This window comes from Rhodotorula toruloides (assembly GCF_000320785.1).
Source record: "Rhodotorula toruloides NP11 unplaced genomic scaffold Scaffold13, whole genome shotgun sequence".
NCBI classification, from domain to species: domain Eukaryota; kingdom Fungi; phylum Basidiomycota; class Microbotryomycetes; order Sporidiobolales; family Sporidiobolaceae; genus Rhodotorula; species Rhodotorula toruloides.
Window position 1 is genome coordinate 352602 of NW_015622973.1, and position 19428 is coordinate 372029.

Sequence of the window (19428 nt, forward strand, 5' to 3'; positions counted from 1 at the left end):
GAATGAGAGGCGATGTACAAGACTTGTGGTTCGTAAGCAAGAGAGTGAGAGTTTGGGAAGATACAAGACGAGAGAGAGAGGATCGTAAGATGCGCCGCCGCCTGCCTGCTAAGCGTCTCCTTCGTGACCGTCGCCGCACGACTACCTCAACCCCCTCTTCGCGCCCACACCCGCCATCTCCAGCCCCCTCATCCGCTTGTAAGGCCCATACCTGCTCGCCTCGTCCGCCGCCGCCGTTCCGCCAGGCGCACGCCTCTTCAACGTCGCTGGCGTCGGGGGCAACGCCTCCTTCCTTCCCTCTTTCGCCTCGTCCGGCTTTCCCGCATTGCGCAGGGCTTCAAGGAACTTGCTCTGCTTCGGAGGGGTCGACGGGTGCGTCGAGTCTTCTGGAGTCGGGGAGGGCGGGTCGCGAGGAGGGAAGAGGAGTTTGGGCGTCGTGAAGGTGAAGGGGTCTTCGGAGGGTGAGGTGGAGGTGAGGAGGGCGGAGAAGGGGATCGTAGTCTGAACTCGCTGGCCGCGCCTGCAAGTGAAGCAAAGCGTCAGTCGTCTGAAGAGCAGGTCTGAGAGAGATAAGGGGGCGCACTTGACGTAGGTAATCGTCTCGGGCCTCTTGAGCGGCTGCCTGTCCTTCAACCTCCTCGCCATCTCGCCATCTCGCTCGACAAACGGGTTGTCCTCGTCGAACCAGCCCATCTGTTGCTTCTTCTCCTCCTGCGCCTGCTTCTCGAGCTCTGCACGCGTCTTGGGCGGGGGAGTCGTAGCGAGTTTGATGCGGTCTGGGTCAGGACGGTGGCGGCGCCTCGAGGGGGAAGCGTGGGGCGGTCGGACGGGCGAAGCAGAGGGGGAAGGAGGAGCGCCGGCGTGCGAAGCGAACGAGGAGGATGAAGCCGCGCCGGGGAGGAAAGGGTTGAGAAGCTGCTTGCGGGACGCAGGTCCGGCCGCTGGTCCACCCAAGAAGTTGGCGGGCGAGCCGAGGAGGCATATACGCTTCGACGGAGGGGGTTTGGACGCGTCGTCGTCCTCCTCGAGGTCCGAATCAAGCTGGTCGACCTCCTCGTCATCCTGGTCGAAACCCCTCGCCTGCACGAGCGGGCTGCGCCTGGGCGCGTCCTCGATCCCTCCATCCACATCCATCCCGTCCTCGTCGTATGCTGCGCCCTCTGCAGGCGGCGAAGGGAGCGAGACGAGCGATGCCGTTCGCTTCATCTCTGTCCGCGCATGGGCTGGTGCAGGCGCCTTTCCCGGGCGGAATTTGGCCTTGTGCGAATGCGAGCCGTGCGACTGAGCGTGCGGTTCGAAGAAGGACATGTCTGTGCGGGTGTTTGGGCTGCGAGAGATGGCTTGTCGGCGGGGATGTGATGAGGATTGCGCGGGCGGGAGTGAGAGTTGGCGCGGCTGCTTGGGTGGTTCAGGCGGTCGCAGCAGCACACGCTGGTCACGGTAAGCAAGAGTCGGGAGCGAAGCGAGGTGTGAGAGGGAGACAAAGGCGAGTTGGTCGTCGCTCGTTTGTGATCGTGTTCGCGTCGGCACGCGACCCTCGTCGTGCGTCGCTTTCGACCCTTTACCTCGCCTCACACGCTCGCTGGGGCCCGCTGGACAACCTGTGTGTCACCGCTGGATCTCTCTCGATATGCTCTCAGCGCCCGCGCTCGCCACGATGGCCTCCTCATCCCGCTTGACCGTCCTCATTATGCTTGTCGCTGCCGACTCATGGCTATGTGGCATTGTACGGGCAAAGATGCGGATGCAACGGAATCTACTCGCATAAGAAAGTCGAGGAGCACAAAGGCAGGGTGGAGGGGACGAAGAACGACGGGAGTATGAGAAGGTGGACCGCGTGGAGACGATCCGACAGCTCCGGGGCTCAGAACGCCCGCATCTCTCTCGCTGCGGTGGTGCGGGATCGAGGGAAGAAGGGGGACGCGGCGGAATGAGCCAGCGAATGCTGCGAGGCGTCCAGGTTAGACGAGATCAAGGAGAGGAAACGAGAGAACGGACGCGCCGGGACGATGCCGCGCTCAGCTGCGCAAGTGGCGCACTTGAGCACGCCATCGTGATCGGCAATGAGCGGCGCCTGCTTGACGAGCAGACGAGGTAAGCAAGTCTCGAAGAAGGGCGTTAGAAGAGCTGGAGGGACGAAATCCGTACATGATTCAGTAGCGTCTTTGCGTCGGGCTGGTCTAGTGCGGTGAGTCACAAGCCGTCGAGGATGCCGAAGGAAGCGCACCGTGTGTTCGGCGAGGACAGCCGTCGAGACGCCTCGCTTGTTCTTGTAGTCCGTCAGGTGCTCGAGTGCGTGCCTGCAGCGCAGTTACACGACATGGCGCCGCCTCGAGGACAGATATGGCCAGGCGTGCGTCAGCGCCTGCAGAGTTGCGGCGTATCGCTTAACACCGTCCACCCCTGCAAGGTTCCGCATCCCCGCGAGTTCTCTGGTGAGCTGCTGGAGTGTACACTGCGATTTGTGGGGTAATCAGTGGATTGGATTGTGGGCTACTCTGAGCAGCGACGGAACGTGCGTACACCGGTTCCTGCGTCAACGAGAACCGCGCCATATGCCCCTCCAAGATGCCACGGGTCGTCCTTCTCGTTTCCGCCACTGATTGCCTGGTTGTAAACTTCTGTGCCAAGCTACGGAATGGCTGCCATCAGCCTTGACCTCTGGTAGGTCAGCGAAGGGAAAGGCTCGACTTGCCAACGTCTCCGCCAGAAGGGCGAAGGTTACGTCGCTCCCCAGGAAAGAGACTCTCTCTTTGTCGCGTGTAAACCGAGCTCTGATGTTGGCCGACCGAGCAAGGAAGTCGTCCTGCTGTGCCAGAACTTCGAACCAGGCCTCCGTCGCGGCCGAGAACACCCCGTCCTTCCAGTCTCTGCCATGGGACGTCTTGCCAAAGTGTGTACGGCCTGTCGTCAATAACGCGCCTACGTGGCTCTGGAGGCTCGCGTAGCTGAGACGGTTCGACATGGAGCGCTGCGAGTCGAGCGAAGGAAGAATCGGGAGCGGAGCCGGTCGACTTCGAGCTGTGCGGCGCGCGCTAAGGATTGGCCGCTGAGCGAGAGCGCAAGAGGAACAGAAACGAGCCGAGGAGGCGCACGCCCAGTGCTCACCATCTCCGGATTGTCCGTGGACCTCGAGAAGAGGAGCTCGTCAATCCTGGCGCTCCGCGCGCTCGCTCTTCTTTGCCCGCCGGCTCGAAAGCTCTCACAAAGCGCTGCCGACCGGAGGACGGTAACCCGCGCTGTGCGGCCGAAAGAGAATCGGTGGAGAGGGGAGACGTTGCGGAGCGGGCGAGGGCAGAAAACAGGCGTCGGGACGGCCAGCGAGCATGCGTGCCTGCGACTTGCAGTCGAACTGAGTCCTGCAGGTCTGACAGGACCACAGCGAGCCCGCATGAGTCTGCTGAGTGAGCGGTACGAGGGAGAGAGCGAGTCGACGAAGTTGGCTCTCCCTCGTTACCCATTACAGCGTCTGGCGAGCTCGACGACATTCGACGCTGCTAATCCGAGCTGTTCCAGCCAGTGCACCCCTGCTGACCCGCCCTCGCAGCGTCCTCACTTCGTTCTCTCCCCCTCGCTTCCTCATCAGCCAACAGCCTCACTACCTCGGCAACGCCTCGAGTCAGCTCGACGCGCCTATCCGGAGCTGCAAAAGCCGTCAAAGCGGCAGGCCACCAGTCTGCATCGGGGAATCCGGCAGCTGCCGACTGCACTCGTGCCATCGCACCTCATGCTTCGATCCGCCTCCCTCCGTCTCGCCGCTGCATGCGGGATCATGCTATGTGTTCGAGACGCTTACAGATGGACGAGCTTGTGCCGAGGGGTTGAGGAGACAGGAATTGTCGACCTCAGCGGCCCGGACGCAGCGCCAGATCTCCATCAAGAAGAGTGTCGCCAAGGAAGGCCGGCGTGCGCAGGGTCTGCGCTCAGAGCATCTGTTCGTAGCGGGCCGAGGCGCTTTGCGGAACTGAAGCTGGTTCCCGCTCTTCTCCGCCGCAGCTGCACTCCTCGCTCCGCAACGCCTCGATATCGCCAAAAGGCTTCGCCAGCCGCTCCCGCCTACGCTCGAGGTGAAGAATATTGACGAGTTCGGCCAGGCAGAGATGCCGGAAGCTCTCTTACTGACCTGCTTCCTGCCCACGCAAAGTAACGATAGAGGCTTGGCCAGTGAAACCACCGTTGGCTATCTCACTCCGCATCCGTCGTTTTGCGAGCAAGCTATAGAAGAGTGCTGCTTGCTCTTGATGCCGCTGCCAGACATCTAAGCTTTCTTTTCTCGCTTTCTCTTCTCATTCGGTGTTTCGCTTCGCACGGCTCCGCCTCTCGTGTCCAGCTCGTCTTGCGCAACACTCTACTGAACTGTCAGAGTCTACTGAATGTTGGCCGAGAGAACGGTGCAGGAAGGAGGAGGAAGGAGAATGAGAATGGGAAGGTCAAGCCTTGGCGGAGGTGTTGAGAGCTCAGAAGGCTCGCATCTGCCTCGCTGCAGCTGAACGAGCTCGCGGAAAGAAGCGAGAGGAGGTGGGATGGCCGAGGGCGTGCTGCTGTGCGTGACATCGTCAGAACAGGTTCAAGGAGGGGAGGAAAGAGCACGATCACGCGCCTGAATGTGTGCATATTCTGCCGCACAGGTCGGACAGTCATGCAGCCTGTCGTGCTTCTCGATGAGCGGCCACTGCGGGAAAAGCGACGGTGCTTCAGCAAGAGCTGCCATCGAGATTCTCGAGAACAGTCGCACGGCACCGAGCAGTGTTGCTGCAGTAGGCTGAGAGCACTCAAGTCAGCAAAGAGCCACAGAAGAGAGTAACCAAGACAAACCAGATGGCGGACGAGCTCTTGAGTGGACAATTTGTCGACGAACTTGTACGTGTCGAGGTGCTTAAGCGCATGTTGGCAGCGCCGGATGACGAAGGAGCGTTGAGTTGAGGACAAGTAGATCCATTTATCCTGCAGCTCCGGCCAGGTTGCATGGTACCAATCATGGCCGTCCGCCTCCGCGAGGCTTCGCATCGCAGAGAGGTTCGAGTCCAGCTGGTTGCTGGTGGGCTGCGATTCGATCGGTCAGAAGTCGACACCCTGATCTCCTATGAGGCGTTACTGATGACGCACCCCTACCGCTGCATCCGTGATCAGTTTGCCGTACTCGATGCCCAAACGTTGCGGGTCGTCCTTCTCCTCCCCAACGCCGACTGCTTGATCGTACGCCTTCTTGCCAATCTGCGCCCAAATTCTCGTCAGTCAGCTGCTTAGTAGGTGGGAATCCAAAGAAAGGTTGACGCACCAGCGTTTCCGCAAAGAGGGCAAAGGTCAGACCGTCCGGCTCGTCGACAACCGAGTCCGCGACCCGCTGAACATGGAGCCGGTCCGACTTGAGTCGTGCTCTGATATCTTCTGAGCGTGCTCCAAAGTCAGGCGCCCGGCTCAAGGCCAGGAACCAGGTTTTGCTCGCAACGGAGAAGAACCCGTCCTTCCAGAGGCGACCCTGATTCGTGTACGCAAGACTCGAGCGACCTCCTGGGCAGAGCTCGCCGACAGCCCGCTCGAAGCTCGGGTATGACAGTCCTTTCGGCATGGGCTGTTCTGTTGGCCAGAGCGCGTCGAATGAAAGCCGGACCGGGATCGGACGGTCTTTTTGAGCGGCGTTGGGACAGCTCGTGCAGAGTAGCCTGGGGAGAGGAAGAGCGGATCAGAGAAAACCAAGCCACAGAACCTCCGATCCTCCCGAGACGACGAGGGTCGTCTGCCGGACAGGAGCACGCTCGTCTGCTCAAGGCTGACGCGCTGACGAGCGGAGCCCTCGCCAAGAATCCTTTCACTCGTCCGCCACCTTGGACGACCGAGAGAGCACCTCGGCTCCTGCTCATCCGCGATGCCAGAATGCAGCGCAAGGTATTGGGAGAGGCAAGTTGACGGGGTGCGAGTCGGTTTGCGGCGGGCCAGCCGGATGGTCTTCCGTCAGAAGGGAAAGATTGTCCACGCTTCTTCACGAAGCGTTATGAGCCGGCGGAGTGAGCGGGACGACGAGGAAGAGAAGAGAGCTGGCTCTCCCTCGTCCTCCTCACTTCATCTTGCGAGCATTACGACGTTCGGAAGTGCTTATCCGAGCTATGTCACCCAGTGCACCACTGCCGACCCGCCCTCGCTGCGTCCTCACTTGGTTCTCTCCCCCTCTCTTTCTCATCAATCGACGCCCCTGCAACCTCCGCAACGCATCGTGCCGGCGCAGACTGCCTCGCTGGGACCCGAATAGACCAAGAATAGACGCACACTTGAACGCCCGAACGCCGGGTGCTGCATCCTGCCCGGATTGACGACACAGTTTCGCTGTGTCGCTCTCATCTCGCCCCGACCAGTCTACGATCATTTCGCCAGCTCGTGCAGACTGGCTACGTGCTGGATGTGGACGGTCAAACGTTCGCTTTTTTGGCGGAAGGGTTACCTGGAGTGCAAGGGCGTCTTGGTATCACACTCGGCGCAGGAACAGGCGAGCGGTCCCATTGGAGGCGAAGGATTCGCTGGAATCGGCCCGCGCTTCTATAGTGGATTCTGACGGCGCAGACTCGACTATGGACGAAGCACGCGCAGCTGATCAAGCGAAAGGGGTGCGGAGGACGGGAGTAGGCGCTTCCTTGTCGCTGGCTTGACTTGAGTATTCAGCTTCAGCGAACAAGGTCACGCCTCGCGAGCTGGCATGGTGCTTTTGCGACGCCTCGCAGCCTGCTCCCGCCAGCAGAGCGGTGGCTAGCTCGTTCCTCTGCCTCTGCGGCCTCCTCGAGTCCTCGCTCTTACTTTTGCGACCACCGTCCGCGAAAGGCAAGAGAAGACTCGGCGCGAACAGCTTCACCACAACCCTGTCTGCAGATCGAAGGGGCACGCCTCGGGGACGGGCGAGCCGATTGAGTCGACTACTTGCTCCTTCTCGACTTCGCCCTTCCTTCCTGCTCGCCGTGACACTTCCTTCGCGGCGCAGCCGCATTCGTTCGAGATCCAACCGTATTTGGCGATCCAAGCAGAGCGGCCAAGGCTCCTGACCCCGCTTAAGAGGTCTGTGCGCGCGCTACTTCATCTTGGCGACGGACGCTTCTCTTGCCCTCGCCTCCCACCTTCGCTCTCTCGCCTTCAGCCTCGCAGGACGACCAGCTGAACCATCCTTCCCCACTCTCGACCGACCTAGCTCGCTCCACCCACGCTCGTTCACTCTCTTCGCCCTCGCCTCTCGCCGAATCCCTTGTTCTCCCATCTCGCCATGTTCGTCTCGACCTCTCTCGCTCTCGCTGCGCTGGCCGCCGTGTCGGTCTCTGCACAAGGCATCATCGACAACATGGCCGCTTTCACGCAACTCACGGTGCGTCTTCACCTTTTCTCGTGTCTGCGCAGCAGCACTCCTCGGTGTTGACGGACCTCGTGCTCACCCGTCCGTCGTACGCCTCCATTGCACCTCCAGGCCGCCGCCGACACCTTCGACGGCGATTACTACGTCAAAAACGCTGCGACGGGCAAATACCTGTTCTTCGACCGCGACTCGGACACGACCAACCTCGTCACAGGCGACGCGCCGACGCCCATCACGCTCGGCCACGACTCGCAGTACGGCCAGTCTGGGCGAAAGAACGAGCACTGGGAGGGCACGTTCTTCACCGGTCTCACCAAGTGCATGTCGGCGCAATGGGACGAGAGTAACGGCCACGACTATGCCGCCGTGTCGTACGCTTGCAAGGTCGGCGAGGACCCGACTGGCACCGAGTCGCTCGAGGTTGCGAAACAGTTCTGGCGAGTCGTGCCCTGCGGCTCCTCTTCCTCCGACTCCGCGTCAACCGCCGAGTTCAAGCTCAACGCCGTTCAGTCCAAGACCTCGAAGACTACCGCCTCGTTCTCCTCCCCTGCGTCTTCGACCACCGAATCCTCCTCGTCTCCCGCCGCGACCAAGTCCTCGCACAAGGTCGACCCGAACGACCGCCGCACTTGGGTCTGCCGCCATACCGGCGCCTGGCTCGCCGAGCACCCCGACTACGTCTACAAGCTCGGCAAGATCGAGTGCGAGGAGCGGCTCAAGTCGTACCTCGCGTCGCACCCGCAGCTCAAGATCAACGCCGTCGCGTCGTCCGGCTCGAAGATCAACTCCCACGACCGCACGACTTGGAAGTGTGGCCACACCGGCAAATGGCTCGCTCGTCACCCCGACTACGTCTGGAAGGCGGGCAAGATCGAGTGCCGTGAGCGCCTGCTCGAGTACCAAGCCTCGCACCAGTCTAAGCGTCGCTCGCTGCCCGAGTCGGTCTCGAGCCTCACGAAGCGCGCGAGCAACACGTACTGCATCGTTGCTGTCGACCACTTGACCGACATGGCGACCAAGGCGCTCATGCCCAACCGGATCGACACATTCGGCGGCTACGTCTCGCTCAAGCTGGCCGACTACGACAAGGTGTGTTGACCAGCTTTACTCCGAGCTCTGTCTGCTGACTGTTTCGATCTGCAGTCTGCGGAGGAGCAGCAATGGGTCATCACAAAGGCTTGAGCGCTTGAGCGCCTTCGAATCCTCGACCTCGCCTTCTCTCGCCTCACATCTCTTCCTGCCCTCTCCCCTTCTTCCGCCCTTCGCCTTTCTTACAAGTCTTGACCGCTCTGACTCCTCGTCCGGCCTGGCGCCGTCGACATCGATTCTTCCGACTTCCTCTCTGTACCCTTCCTCTTCCACTTCGGCCGGATCTCGGTCTTACGAGGCTCTGTAATGAGCTCTCCTTCCATACCGCGATTCTGCTGCACGTCCAGAGGACGAAAGAAGGCAGAACTGGCACCGGTGTCGCGACGCAACGCAACGCTTTGTTTTGCGAAGGCCGACGACGAGAGCGGGGTCGGAATGCGAGGCTTGCTCTGCTCCTCTTCACACGCTGGCGTTGGAGAAGCGTGAGGTGCCTGCTGGCGTGTGCTCAAAGTCGCTATGAGCTGTCCCGGCTGCTGAGGCGCGATGCAGCTGCCTGGGCGGACTTCGAGGACGACGCGGTCTGGCGTCGCTCACACCACTGAGGGCGGTATGGGCGTGCCATCGTAGCCACCGACTGGACGCTTGCTGCTGTCTCGATTCGCAGCTAGCTTGCACGAAGCGCTCGCTGGCTGAGAATCAACCTCTCTCTCGCCTCGACGCGGTCCCGTTGACAACGTTCCTCCAAGTCATTGCGCTCAGTCCGCATATGTCGGGGGTTCGAGCCAAGGTTCTGATCAGTAATGCGGAACTCGCGGTTCCATGGCAGGACGAGGAGGAGGAAGCGGGGTCGTGTCGTGAGGAGGGTCCCCGAGGCGAGGAGCGCTTCTTCTCACGCTTTAAAAGACCCAGGACAGCTCGCAGGGCCTGTCACGACCGCTACGCTTCATTGCACGCTTGCACGACTCCAACGACGCGCTCGCGGGGAGCACACCGCCTCGACTCCAGCGCTCAGCTCCTTAGACTCTGCCAACTCGCGCCGCTCGCTCGCTGCGCACGCTAGACAGGCTAGACGAGCCAGCTAGACGCGCAGTGTCAGCCTCGCCGACCGAGTACACCCACATAGCCGGAGACGAGGCCGCAAGACCGTTGACATCGACCCACCCTCTCATCTTCCGCCCACTCCGCCATCCCGCGCGCACGCTCGCCTGTCCACTTGCGTACCTCGATGCCCTCTCCGACGAACGCGCGTGCAGCAACCGCGCCCGGTGCAGGCGGCGACGTGGACGACGAGGCAGCGCGACGAGCGGCTGCTCTGCTCGACGCGAGTCCGGGCATCTACACGCTCAGGAAGAGGAAACGGATGTCGATGGACGAGCAGGACGATGGGCCGGACGGGGAGGCGGTGGAACCGGTCGCGGAGAAGAAGCAGGTCGAGCAGAAGGGGAAGAAGGGAGTCGGGAAGAAGGGAGGAAAGGCGCCGGCGAAGAGCAAGGCGCCTGTCGCCAAGAAGGCTCGTGCAGGACTCTTTGCGCGTGACGAACAAGCGCCACCTGCAGGAGCGGCGGCAAAGGCGGAAGTCGAGGATCCTGCCGACAACTCTTCCCTCACTTCCCTCAGCGACCTCGACGAGCGCGAGCCTGCCGCCACATCTTCGCCCGCACCTTTGCACTCTTCGCCGAAGCCTACCGAGCGGAAGTTCGTCACCGTCGAGACGGAAGAGGAAGACGAGCTCGAGCAGGACGAGCCGGACGAGCCGAGCGAAGACGACGAGTTCGACCCTTTCAAGCCGGCGCCTGCTGCGACGAAGTCGAAGATTTTCGGTGGACGGAAGCCCAAAGTGCCGGCGGCGAAAAGTAAGGTGAATGGCAAGGCGAAGGGCAAGCGTCCTCCGGCGAAACAGAAGGCTCCGACGAAACCGGCAGCAGCGCGACTTCCTCTGCAAACGCAGGCGCCTCCGACCATGAGCAACCGCTCGCGATCGCGGCCTCCAGGTGCGTCCCATAGCCTTCGCCGGCACGAGCTGTAGCTGACCATCGTCGAGTTGCGCAGCACGCACTCAGTCTTCGAAGGATCTCCCTCGCGTCGCGACCGACTTTCGCCCGCCTTCCATGCCCTCCGTCATGGAGCTTTACGAGCGCCGCGAGGAAGTGCTGCAGCATGCAAGGCTAGAGGCGACTCGAGGTGAGTTCTAGTCTGAGATCTTCGGGGCGAGCGTCGCTCACCTTGCGCCCGTGCAGATGCCCAATTGCAGATCCGCTCAGAAGACTTGATAGCGACGGCGCTCGAATCGCTCGAAACCGGCTCACAGCAGACTGCGCTCTCCCTCGCCATGAAGTGCGGCGCCTTCCGCTTCGTATCCCTTCGATTGAACGGGCTAACTCTCCGGTTCTGCGCAGCCGCTACTCGTCCTTCTGCGCACACCCAGCCGTCGACATCCCGCCTTTCCCCATTACGCCGACGAAAATCAGTCTCTTCCTTTCCCGCGTCCCGACTGGTACCCTCCCCTTGCTCCTTCTCTCCGTCTTTCCTCAGCCCGACGTCTACCCCATCCCCGTTGCCGGCGTACTCGATCCGAACCTCACCCCGGACGAGTCGACCCGTGTCACCCAAGAGCTCGTCCGTTGCTGGGTCGACGCCTTCTCGTTCGCCCAGATGGCGACGAGGGACATCTGGGAGCCCGTTCTCGACCGCGACCGCTTCGAGGCGCGCGCAAGGGAAGACAGTCCGCCCTCGCAGCCTCGTGGTACGCTGCACCCATCGCTCAGGCCGATCAAGGACGACTTTATCGTGCGCGAGATCATCGCCGCCGTCGAGAGCTACGAGCACATGAACTCATACGCGGAGAGAATGGAGGCGCAGCGTGCGGCTGCCACTGTGGCGAGTTCGGCTGGCGAGGCAGGCGGCGGCGTTGAGCCGGCTGCAGTGATGGGCGGCGGGAAGGGCAAGACCAAGTGGACGAAGGGCGGCAAGGCTGTCGCGGCGCCTTCCAAGTCGTGCGTCTCGTCTCCTTCTCTTGAACAGGCGGCGGACTCACGCGTCGCAACCTACAGCAACACTCCGACCACACCTCTGTCGCAGCGAGACGGCGCCGGAACCCCTTTCGACTTTCCCCTTCACGGCGCCGCAGCACCGGCTCAGCACAAGTCGCCCCCTCTTGGAACGGCCTTTGTCGACAGTAACGACTGGAACGGCGCCGACCTCTCGTACTACCCGCAGCTCGAAGCGCAGCTCTCGTACGCGGTGCACGATGGCTCGACCTCTTACGACCGCCCGCCTGTCGCCGCAGCCGCGAACGACAGTCTGTTCCCCGTCAAAGAGCTCCGTGACGTCGCTTCGCATGCGGAGCAGGCGGTTCACCGCCGCATGGTTTCCTCTTATGCGTCGCTTGAACCGGGTCATCCTGTGACTGGGCCTTCGACTGGCTTCCCGACGTCGTCGTCAGTCCAGAGCGACGCCTACAGCTCGCAGACGCCGTACAGCACGGGCGCGTCCGCCTTCACGCGCAACCGGCACGTCTCGCACGACCCGCGCCTCCAGACCGTCCAGCATGATCCGCCGCGCCATCTGCCGGCGATGCAGCCCGCCTTCACGAGCCGAGCCCCACACTCGCACCGATTTTCGCGAGCCGTTGCGCAGGGGACGCATGCGCTCCCGTTCGCTGGGGCCGGTTCATCGTCGACAACGGCCGCACCGGCTTCGTGGCATCCTTCGCAGGCAGCGACGGGTCGGCGGGACTCAGCAATCGACTTGCTCGGAGAAGCGGCGTCGCTTGTCGAAGGCCGTCGCGACCAGCAGCCGTTCACCGCGCCTTTCGATGCACAGACGGACTCGGTGCATGCCTTTTCGACAACCCCGTCGATGCAGCGCGCCGTCTTTCAGCCGTCGTCGTGGGCGCAGTCCACCTCGCACGACCCGGTCCAACGCCTCTCCGCCGGCTACCTCGTCGACCCGTCGCCTGCCTCGCATCGTCCCAAGCTCCAGCATCAGCCCGCCTCCTACCCCTTGGCTCACCGCTCGACGCCTTACGCGAACTCCCAGCTTCCTCTGATCGACGAAGTCGGCGCCGGACCTTCTCGCCCCGCACATCTTCCGCCGACGCCGTACTCTACCGTCCCGGGCTACGAGTTCGACATACCTTCGAACGGTGCTCAAGGCTACACGACACAGCAGTACCGCCAGTCGTCCGTCTCGCAATGGCGTTCGACCGAGTCGCAAGTCACTTCCTACTCCTCCTCGCAAGCCTATCCAACACCTGCGCCTCCGTCGACCGGTCACTTCTCGACTTCGAACGCGGCGTATGAAGGCTTCGACGAACGCTACAACTTCGGAGCGACCCAGGCGCCCAGGCCGTCCGACTCGACCGCACCCGCATCCATCGGTCTCGGCATCCAGCTTGACTGAGCCGCCTCGCAGCCGCCGCGTCTTCCAGCATCAGCATGCTTCCTCGACACCCACCTTACCCCCTTCGTCTTTCAGTCGCCTCGGTTCCTCCCACCTGTTGCCTTGTTTTCCGCTTCGCATGCTTCGCTTCGTCCCGCATCTTTCCTTTCGTCTCCCAGCTTTCCTGTCTTCGTTGTAGCATCACCAGCATACGACCCTGCAACCGCTTCTTACGACCATCCAGCCTGGCAGTCATAGCAGGTCCGGGTTGTGCTTACGGAGGTTGAGCTGAAGTTGCGCTACCAAACTCTTCTCTTCTCTCAGTGCTCTTCACCGGTCTCACCGAGTGCATGTCGGCGCAATGGGACGAGACGAACGGTCACGACTATGCCGCCGTGTCGTACGCTTGCAAGGTTGGCGAGGACCCGACTGGCACCGAGTCGCTCGAGGTTGCGAAGCAGTTCTGGCGGGTTGTACCCTGCGGCTCCTCTTCGTCCGACTCTGCATCAACCGCCGAGTTCAAGCTCAACGCCGTTCAGTCCAAGAAGACCTCGAAGACTACCGCCTCGTTTTCCTCTCCGGCGTCTTCGTTCACCGAATCCTCCTCGTCTCCCGCCGCGACCAAGTCCTCGCACAAGGTCGACACGGTGGACCGCCGCATGTGGCTTTTCAAACCGTACCCTCTAAGCCCGCCCAACTTCCTCCCACTCGACCTTATAAATCCTATAGCGCATCTCCCCCCTCGCCGCCATCCGTCCTCTCACCGCGCGTCCCGCAAACCCATCCGGTCCGACCATCTCCTCCGTAGCAGTAGTGACGAGGCGATAGGCTTTCCCTTCGTAGTGCCGGCTGAGCGATGGGTCGAGGGGAGAGGAAGAGGAGGAGGGGAAGAGCGAGTCGACTTCTGCGATTTCTGCGGCGTGAGTCGGTCGGAGGGCGATAGTGAGCCAAAAGACTGGCTTCACTTGGTCGAGAGAGTGGGAGGGGAAGCGCAAGAGACCTGCGACGGCCGAGTGGAGGAGCGTCGCTTGTCCGCGCTCGTAGGCGAGGTCGGTGCCGAGGAGGAGGTCGTAGCGTTCTGCTTGCGAATGCGAGTGCGCGAGAGAGACGGACGAGAGAGAAGCGGGAAGGTAGTCCCGCCAATCCAGTCGCTGGACATCGACTTTGACGCAAGAGTCGGCGGACTCGGCCAGAGGAAAATTCGCCTCGACGTTCTCTCCCAGGTTCGCAAGGACCGTATCCGGCTCGTCGCCTCCGTCGGTAAGGACAACCCGCGCAGGGACGTCCAGCGCCTGCAGTACTTTCGCCGTCGCAAGTCCGACCAATCCCGTCCCGCTGCCCAGCTCGAGGACTCGGAGCGGGCGTTCATCGGAGGGTGAGAGAGGAAGGAAGGTCGAAGGTGATGAGGCGAGGCGGTGAGAGAAGAGAGTCGCAGCGCCCCATGTTCGGTGGCCTGTCGAGGCTTCTACGAGCGTGCCGTCGCGGATCGTGAGGGCTATGTCGGAGGATGTAGGAGGTGGGAAAAGTTGCACAGGATGGGAAGGGTCGAAAGGGACTGTCGAGGCGGGGCGAGTTGGCGGTGGACTTGGATAGGGGAAAGATGGAATGGATGGCTTGGTCTCGGATGGCTTGGTCTCAAGGTGTCTAGTCGCCCTAGGAAGGAGATACGTCTTCGTCACGGAGCCTTGGGCTGCGCAACATCGCGGGAGAAGGTCAGCTTTCCCTCAAGCTCGCGACGATACAGCGTGCCGGACGCACCAGAAGGACCCAACAACCCCGCCAACACCCTCGCCGCGCTCTCCACCACCCTCTCCCACCCCTCCCCTTCCTCCCCTCTCGCATCCTGCCTCGCTCCAAGCGCAACGACCCTCTCCAACCACCCTTTCGCATATCGCGCTTCGAACTCGTCCGCTTCTTGTTCTTCTTCGGCTTGCAAGGGGTTGTAGGAGGAGACGGGCGGGCGGAGGTCGACGACGGAGGAGGAGGGGGAGAGGAAGGTTGTGAGTGAGGAGATGGGTGCCAGGAGAGAGGAGGGAGAGGGGAGGGGGTGCAAGGCGGGCAGGGAGGTCGAGGGCGGGGATGGGGACATAGTGAGTGTCGAAACGAGTGTGTAACGAGTGTGGAGGAAGAAAGGGAGGCGGTGGTGGGCGAGTCTAGGGAGGGATGGGAGGTCTGCGCAGGACAAAGGAGGTTAGCGGCGACTCTGCCGCGCTTCTGGGGCGCCGCGCGGGTCGGTAGAGAGTAGTACGCACCTATTGAGTCCGTCTAAGCGATTACTGCACCGTCAAAGCGAGAGGAACACCTTGATCGCCTCGCTCGAAAGAACACTCGCCACGAGGTCTCGTTCGCCGAGCCCACAGCTGCCGGTACCCGCCTACCGCGTCCCAGACTCGTGAAAAGCCCTTGAAAGCAGCTCGGGACCGCAAGATAAGCCGCACACGACGAGCGAGGGTGAGGACGACACCCAACTCGACGCACCGCCTCTCCGAACACCTTCAACCTCGTCCATCTCATTCGCTACAGCTTTCCAGGCTTATTCCGCTCGTGAACACTCCCAAGCAAGCTCTTTCAGATGACAGAAGCGACCAAGACCCCGCCCCGCCACGCCACCCTCGACCTCCCCCCTCACGCGCCTCGCAACCTCCGACTACTGATCCTGCTCGCTGACACGCCTCTTCCCGCGCGCGTCTTCGCCCTCTCCTTTCGAAAGACTGTATGGAAGGTGCTAACCGAGTCTTGAGTGTCCGCAGGGTCGTCAAGCGCAGTGGAGATTACCACCAGATCTTCGCCAGGTTGTTAAGGTCGTCTATCGAGGTTGCAAAGGCTGAGCAAGGCGCGGAGGGGAGTGCGAATGGAGCGCGGGAGTCGAAGAAGTTGGAGGTGCAGAGTTACGATGTTGTGCGGGGCGAGTTTCCGAGTGAGGAGGAGGTTCGGAGTGCGGATGGGGTGCTGATTACGGGTAGTGGTGCGCTCGATTTGCCTCTCGTAGGGTTCGAGTAGGACGCTGACACACTTGTGTTCGCAGCCGCCTCAGCCTACGAACCCCTCCCCTGGATCACGCACCTCGTCTCCTTCACCTCCTCCCTCCCCACTCTCAACCCCTCGCTCAAACTGATCGGCATCTGCTTCGGCCACCAAATCATCGCGCGGGCGTTCGGGTCCAGCGTGGAGAGGAACGAGAAAGGGTGGGAGATTGGGACGCGGAGGATTGGGTTGACGGAGAGGGGGAGGGAGGTTTTCGAGGGACGAGGGGAGATTGTGCGTCACCCCGAGCGTCTCTCCCGTTCGAAAGGGCACTGCTGATGATGGGACTGTTTGCGTTGCAGGCCGTCCACCAGATGCACCGCGACCACGTCCCCTCTCTCCCGCCCTCGTTCGAGTTGCTCGGCTCGACACCCGCCTGCGCGATCCACGGCATGGTCCGACTCGCCGACGCCTCTGCGCCGTTCTCTCACACCAACATCTCTGCCGTGACGCTCCAAGGTGCGTTGCAGTGTGCCCCCACCCTCGAGATGCCTTTAGATGTCAAGCCCAGCATGGTTGCCTTTACCTGTTCTTTCGCGCTCGCGTCTCCCGTCGGTCCGGTCCGCGCAATTTCGCACATCGTAAATGACTCTTATTCTGCGTTCCCCTCGGAGTGCAGGACACCCCGAGTTTGACAGCGAGATGGTCAACACGATCATTGACGCGCGCGAGGCTGGCGGGGTCATCTCTCGCGAGGTGGCGGACGAGAGTCGCGAGTGTGCGGGTGAGCGGGACGACGGTGTGTGGGTTGGGCGAGTGCTGCTGAGGATGTTTGGGGTGTGAATGGGAAAGTGCGCGGAGAATGGGGCGGGTGAATACAACTTGGGTAATAGTCCGAGTTGTAATGAGTTTGTAATGCGAGGTTTCGGACAAGTGGTGCTCTCGAGTTGCCGGTCCACTTTCACTCGCTCTCTCTCTTCTCCTTCTCTTACGACTTGCTGTTTGAGCGAATGCAAGCTGCAAAGATGTCGCCTCAGCACAACGCACTCCCCCAGGGCGTACAGATCCACGGTGCGTCCTCGTCCTCTCCTCCCCGCCAACTCCGCATCGCCGGATCCGCCCTCTCTCGTCGCATCGCACGCCGCGGTGGACTCGGGACTGCACTCGAGGGACACCTGGGACTCTATCGGGCAGACTAGACGCGGCTGGACTGCGCTCGAGGGCGCGCATCTCGCTGGCGGACTGGGTTCTGCGTCACCGGGACGAGCGGTTTCTTTGCCTTGGGCCCTGGTTTCCCCGACTCACGACTTGACGACGACGGTGGACTGACTGGCTCGCTCGTTCACTCTTCGCCGTGTTGTTGCGCCGCCCAACTCGCAGGCAAGGTCGAAGGTGCGCTTTCGCCGTCCCTCCCCGCTATCCCCCGCACCCGTCCCCTTCCGCTCTCGCCGCCCTTCCCGCCTTGCATATCTCAAGCGTACTGACATCGCTCCGTGCAGGTCGCCACCAAGAGATCCTCACCCCCGCGGCCCTGCAATTCCTCGCCGTCCTGCACCGCAACTTCAACCCGACTCGCAAGTCGCTCCTCCACCGCCGCCAGCTCCAGCAGGCCCAGTTCGATGCAGGCGCCCTTCCCGACTTCCTCAAGGAGACCGAGCACATCCGCAATGACCCGACGTGGCAGGGACCTGCGCCCAAGCCCGGCCTCGAGGACAGGCGCGTCGAGATCACCGGTCCCGTCTCGAGGAAGATGGTCATCGGGTGCGTAGCGTCCACTCCTTGATCTACAAGCTCCCTACTGATGAGAGCGCATGCCCATGCAGCGCCCTGAACTCGGGCGCCGCGACCTTCATGGCCGACTTTGAGGACTCGAACTCGCCCACGTGGGCCAACAACCTCGATGGACAGGTCAACCTCTACGACGCAGTCAGGCGCACGATCTCGTTCGAGTCGCCCGAGGGCAAGAAGTACAAGCTTAACGACAAGATTGCGACGCTCATCGTCCGGTCCGTTTCGGCTCTCGTCCTGCTCACTTCGCGAGGGAGCGGACTGACGAGGTGATGGTGTACGCAGCGCCCGCGGATGGCACCTCGACGAGCCGCACATCACGGTCGACGGCCAGCCCATGTCGGGCTCGATGTTCGACTTTGGCCTCTTCTTCTTCCACAACGCCAAGGAGCAGCTCGCCCGCGGCTTTGGCCCGTACTTCTAGTGCGTTCGATCGGTCCCACCTCTCATTCGCGCGGGACTGACGGCGCTCGCTCGGCAGCCTCCCCAAGATGGAGCACTACCTCGAGGCGCGCCTCTGGAACGACATCTTCCGCCTCTCGCAGGACTACGTCGGGCTCCCTCGCGGCACGATCCGCGCGACCGTCCTCATCGAGACTATCACGGCGTCGTTCCAGATGGACGAGATCATCTACGAGTTGCGCGAGCACTCGTCGGGTTTGAACTGCGGTCGGTGGGACTGTGCGTTCGCGCTTCTCCTTCTCGCAGTCCTGAGCGCTTCGCTGACGGGGAAAGACGTGTGCGCGCAGACATCTTCTCGTTCATCAAGAAGATGCGCATGCACCCGGACTTTGTCCTCCCCGACCGCTCGCACGTGACGATGACAGTCCCGTTCATGTCGTCCTACGTCAAGCTTCTCATCCAAACCTGCCACAAGCGCGGAGTCGCCGCGATCGGTGGGATGGCCGCGCAGATCCCGATCAAGAACGACGAGGCCAAGAACAATGCGGTCATGGACAAGGTCCGCGCCGACAAGCAGCGTGAGTGTGATGCCGGACACGATGGGACCTGGGTTGCACACCCTGGATTGGTCAAGATCGCCAAGGACATCTTTGACAAGGGCATGGTTGGCCCGAACCAGGTGCGTGCGGAGTCTCTCCCTCATCGCCGACACTTTCGCTGACAGTGTTGAATCCCGTCCCGCAGTACCACATCCGCCGCGAGGACGTCACGGTCACCGCTCTCGACCTGCTCAACACGAACGTCCCGGGCGGCATCTCGGAGGACGGCATCCGCTCGAACTGCATGGCGCTGCTGCACTACTGCGCCAACTGGGTCGGCGGACTCGGCTGCGTCCCCGTCGCGAACTTGATGGAAGACGCCGCGACGGCCGAGATCTCCCGCGCGCAGTTGTGGCACTGGGTCAAGCATGGCGCGTGGACGGTCGACGGCAAGAAGATCACCACGGGCCTGGTCGACAAGATCCTTGACGAGGAGACGCAGAAGGCCAAGAAGGGCCTCGATGCCAAGAAGGTCGACCTCTGCGCGAGGTACCTCAAGAGCCAGATTCGCGCCCCCGCCCTCTCCGACTTCCTCACCACCGACTTGACGTGCGTCCCCGCGCCTCCTCTCCCCATCCTCGATTCCTCGGAACTGACCGGCTTTCGTCCGCGCAGCCCCCACCTCGACGAGTACTCGGCCCCGTCGCAGCCCGCCAAGCTGTAATGCGGCCCACCCTCCTCGCTTCCTCGCTTCCTCGCTTTGTCTCCGTCTGCGCCTTCATGTGTTCAACCGCTTGTAGTCTATCCTCCGTCGTACCTGAACCGAACCCAATGAGCAGTTCCCACCAAGAACGAAATGTGCCGAGTCCAAAGCAGTTTCCTCCTACTTTTACGGCGTTCCCAGCCTCGAGCGAGCGGGGAGCGGGAGCAAAAGAA

The 19428-nt window shown here is 62.1% G+C and overlaps 8 protein-coding genes across 8 annotated transcripts; 4 read left to right on the forward strand and 4 right to left on the reverse strand.

Moving 5' to 3' along the window:
• Nucleotides 1-141: 141 nt before the first annotated feature.
• Nucleotides 142-1308, reverse strand: RHTO_01452 (uncharacterized protein; the record flags this gene model as incomplete). Its single annotated transcript, XM_016415134.1, has 2 exons — nucleotides 142-520; nucleotides 584-1308. The coding sequence occupies 2 exons, from the start codon at nucleotides 1306-1308 to the stop codon at nucleotides 142-144; spliced, it is 1104 nt and encodes a 367-aa protein (XP_016272924.1).
• A 1003-nt stretch (nucleotides 1309-2311) lies between these two features.
• RHTO_01453 (uncharacterized protein) lies at nucleotides 2312-2965 on the reverse strand (the record flags this gene model as incomplete). The annotated part of the gene is made up of 3 exons (XM_016415135.1): nucleotides 2312-2455; nucleotides 2524-2631; nucleotides 2696-2965. The coding sequence occupies 3 exons, from the start codon at nucleotides 2963-2965 to the stop codon at nucleotides 2312-2314; spliced, it is 522 nt and encodes a 173-aa protein (XP_016272925.1).
• A 1602-nt stretch (nucleotides 2966-4567) lies between these two features.
• Nucleotides 4568-5569, reverse strand: RHTO_01454 (uncharacterized protein; the record flags this gene model as incomplete). The annotated part of the gene is made up of 5 exons (XM_016415136.1): nucleotides 4568-4672; nucleotides 4736-4762; nucleotides 4816-5043; nucleotides 5107-5214; nucleotides 5279-5569. 5 exons carry the CDS (start codon nucleotides 5567-5569, stop codon nucleotides 4568-4570), a joined length of 759 nt encoding a protein of 252 aa, XP_016272926.1.
• Nucleotides 5570-7243: 1674 nt separating this feature from the next.
• On the forward strand, nucleotides 7244-8512 carry RHTO_01455 (uncharacterized protein; the record flags this gene model as incomplete). Its single annotated transcript, XM_016415137.1, has 3 exons — nucleotides 7244-7342; nucleotides 7442-8419; nucleotides 8474-8512. 3 exons carry the CDS (start codon nucleotides 7244-7246, stop codon nucleotides 8510-8512), a joined length of 1116 nt encoding a protein of 371 aa, XP_016272927.1.
• A 1132-nt stretch (nucleotides 8513-9644) lies between these two features.
• Nucleotides 9645-12820, forward strand: RHTO_01456 (uncharacterized protein; the record flags this gene model as incomplete). The annotated part of the gene is made up of 5 exons (XM_016415138.1): nucleotides 9645-10410; nucleotides 10469-10600; nucleotides 10657-10753; nucleotides 10816-11412; nucleotides 11470-12820. 5 exons carry the CDS (start codon nucleotides 9645-9647, stop codon nucleotides 12818-12820), a joined length of 2943 nt encoding a protein of 980 aa, XP_016272928.1.
• Nucleotides 12821-13482: 662 nt separating this feature from the next.
• On the reverse strand, nucleotides 13483-14888 carry RHTO_01457 (glucose-inducible SAM-dependent methyltransferase; the record flags this gene model as incomplete). Its single annotated transcript, XM_016415139.1, has 2 exons — nucleotides 13483-14489; nucleotides 14558-14888. The coding sequence occupies 2 exons, from the start codon at nucleotides 14886-14888 to the stop codon at nucleotides 13483-13485; spliced, it is 1338 nt and encodes a 445-aa protein (XP_016272929.1).
• Nucleotides 14889-15371: 483 nt separating this feature from the next.
• Nucleotides 15372-16606, forward strand: RHTO_01458 (GMP synthase; the record flags this gene model as incomplete). The annotated part of the gene is made up of 5 exons (XM_016415140.1): nucleotides 15372-15481; nucleotides 15550-15764; nucleotides 15825-16057; nucleotides 16126-16282; nucleotides 16443-16606. The coding sequence occupies 5 exons, from the start codon at nucleotides 15372-15374 to the stop codon at nucleotides 16604-16606; spliced, it is 879 nt and encodes a 292-aa protein (XP_016272930.1).
• A 167-nt stretch (nucleotides 16607-16773) lies between these two features.
• RHTO_01459 (malate synthase) lies at nucleotides 16774-19216 on the forward strand (the record flags this gene model as incomplete). The annotated part of the gene is made up of 9 exons (XM_016415141.1): nucleotides 16774-16834; nucleotides 17144-17155; nucleotides 17263-17524; nucleotides 17587-17769; nucleotides 17837-17974; nucleotides 18033-18220; nucleotides 18301-18632; nucleotides 18698-19101; nucleotides 19168-19216. The coding sequence occupies 9 exons, from the start codon at nucleotides 16774-16776 to the stop codon at nucleotides 19214-19216; spliced, it is 1629 nt and encodes a 542-aa protein (XP_016272931.1).
• Between the last annotated feature and the right edge of the window lie 212 nt (nucleotides 19217-19428).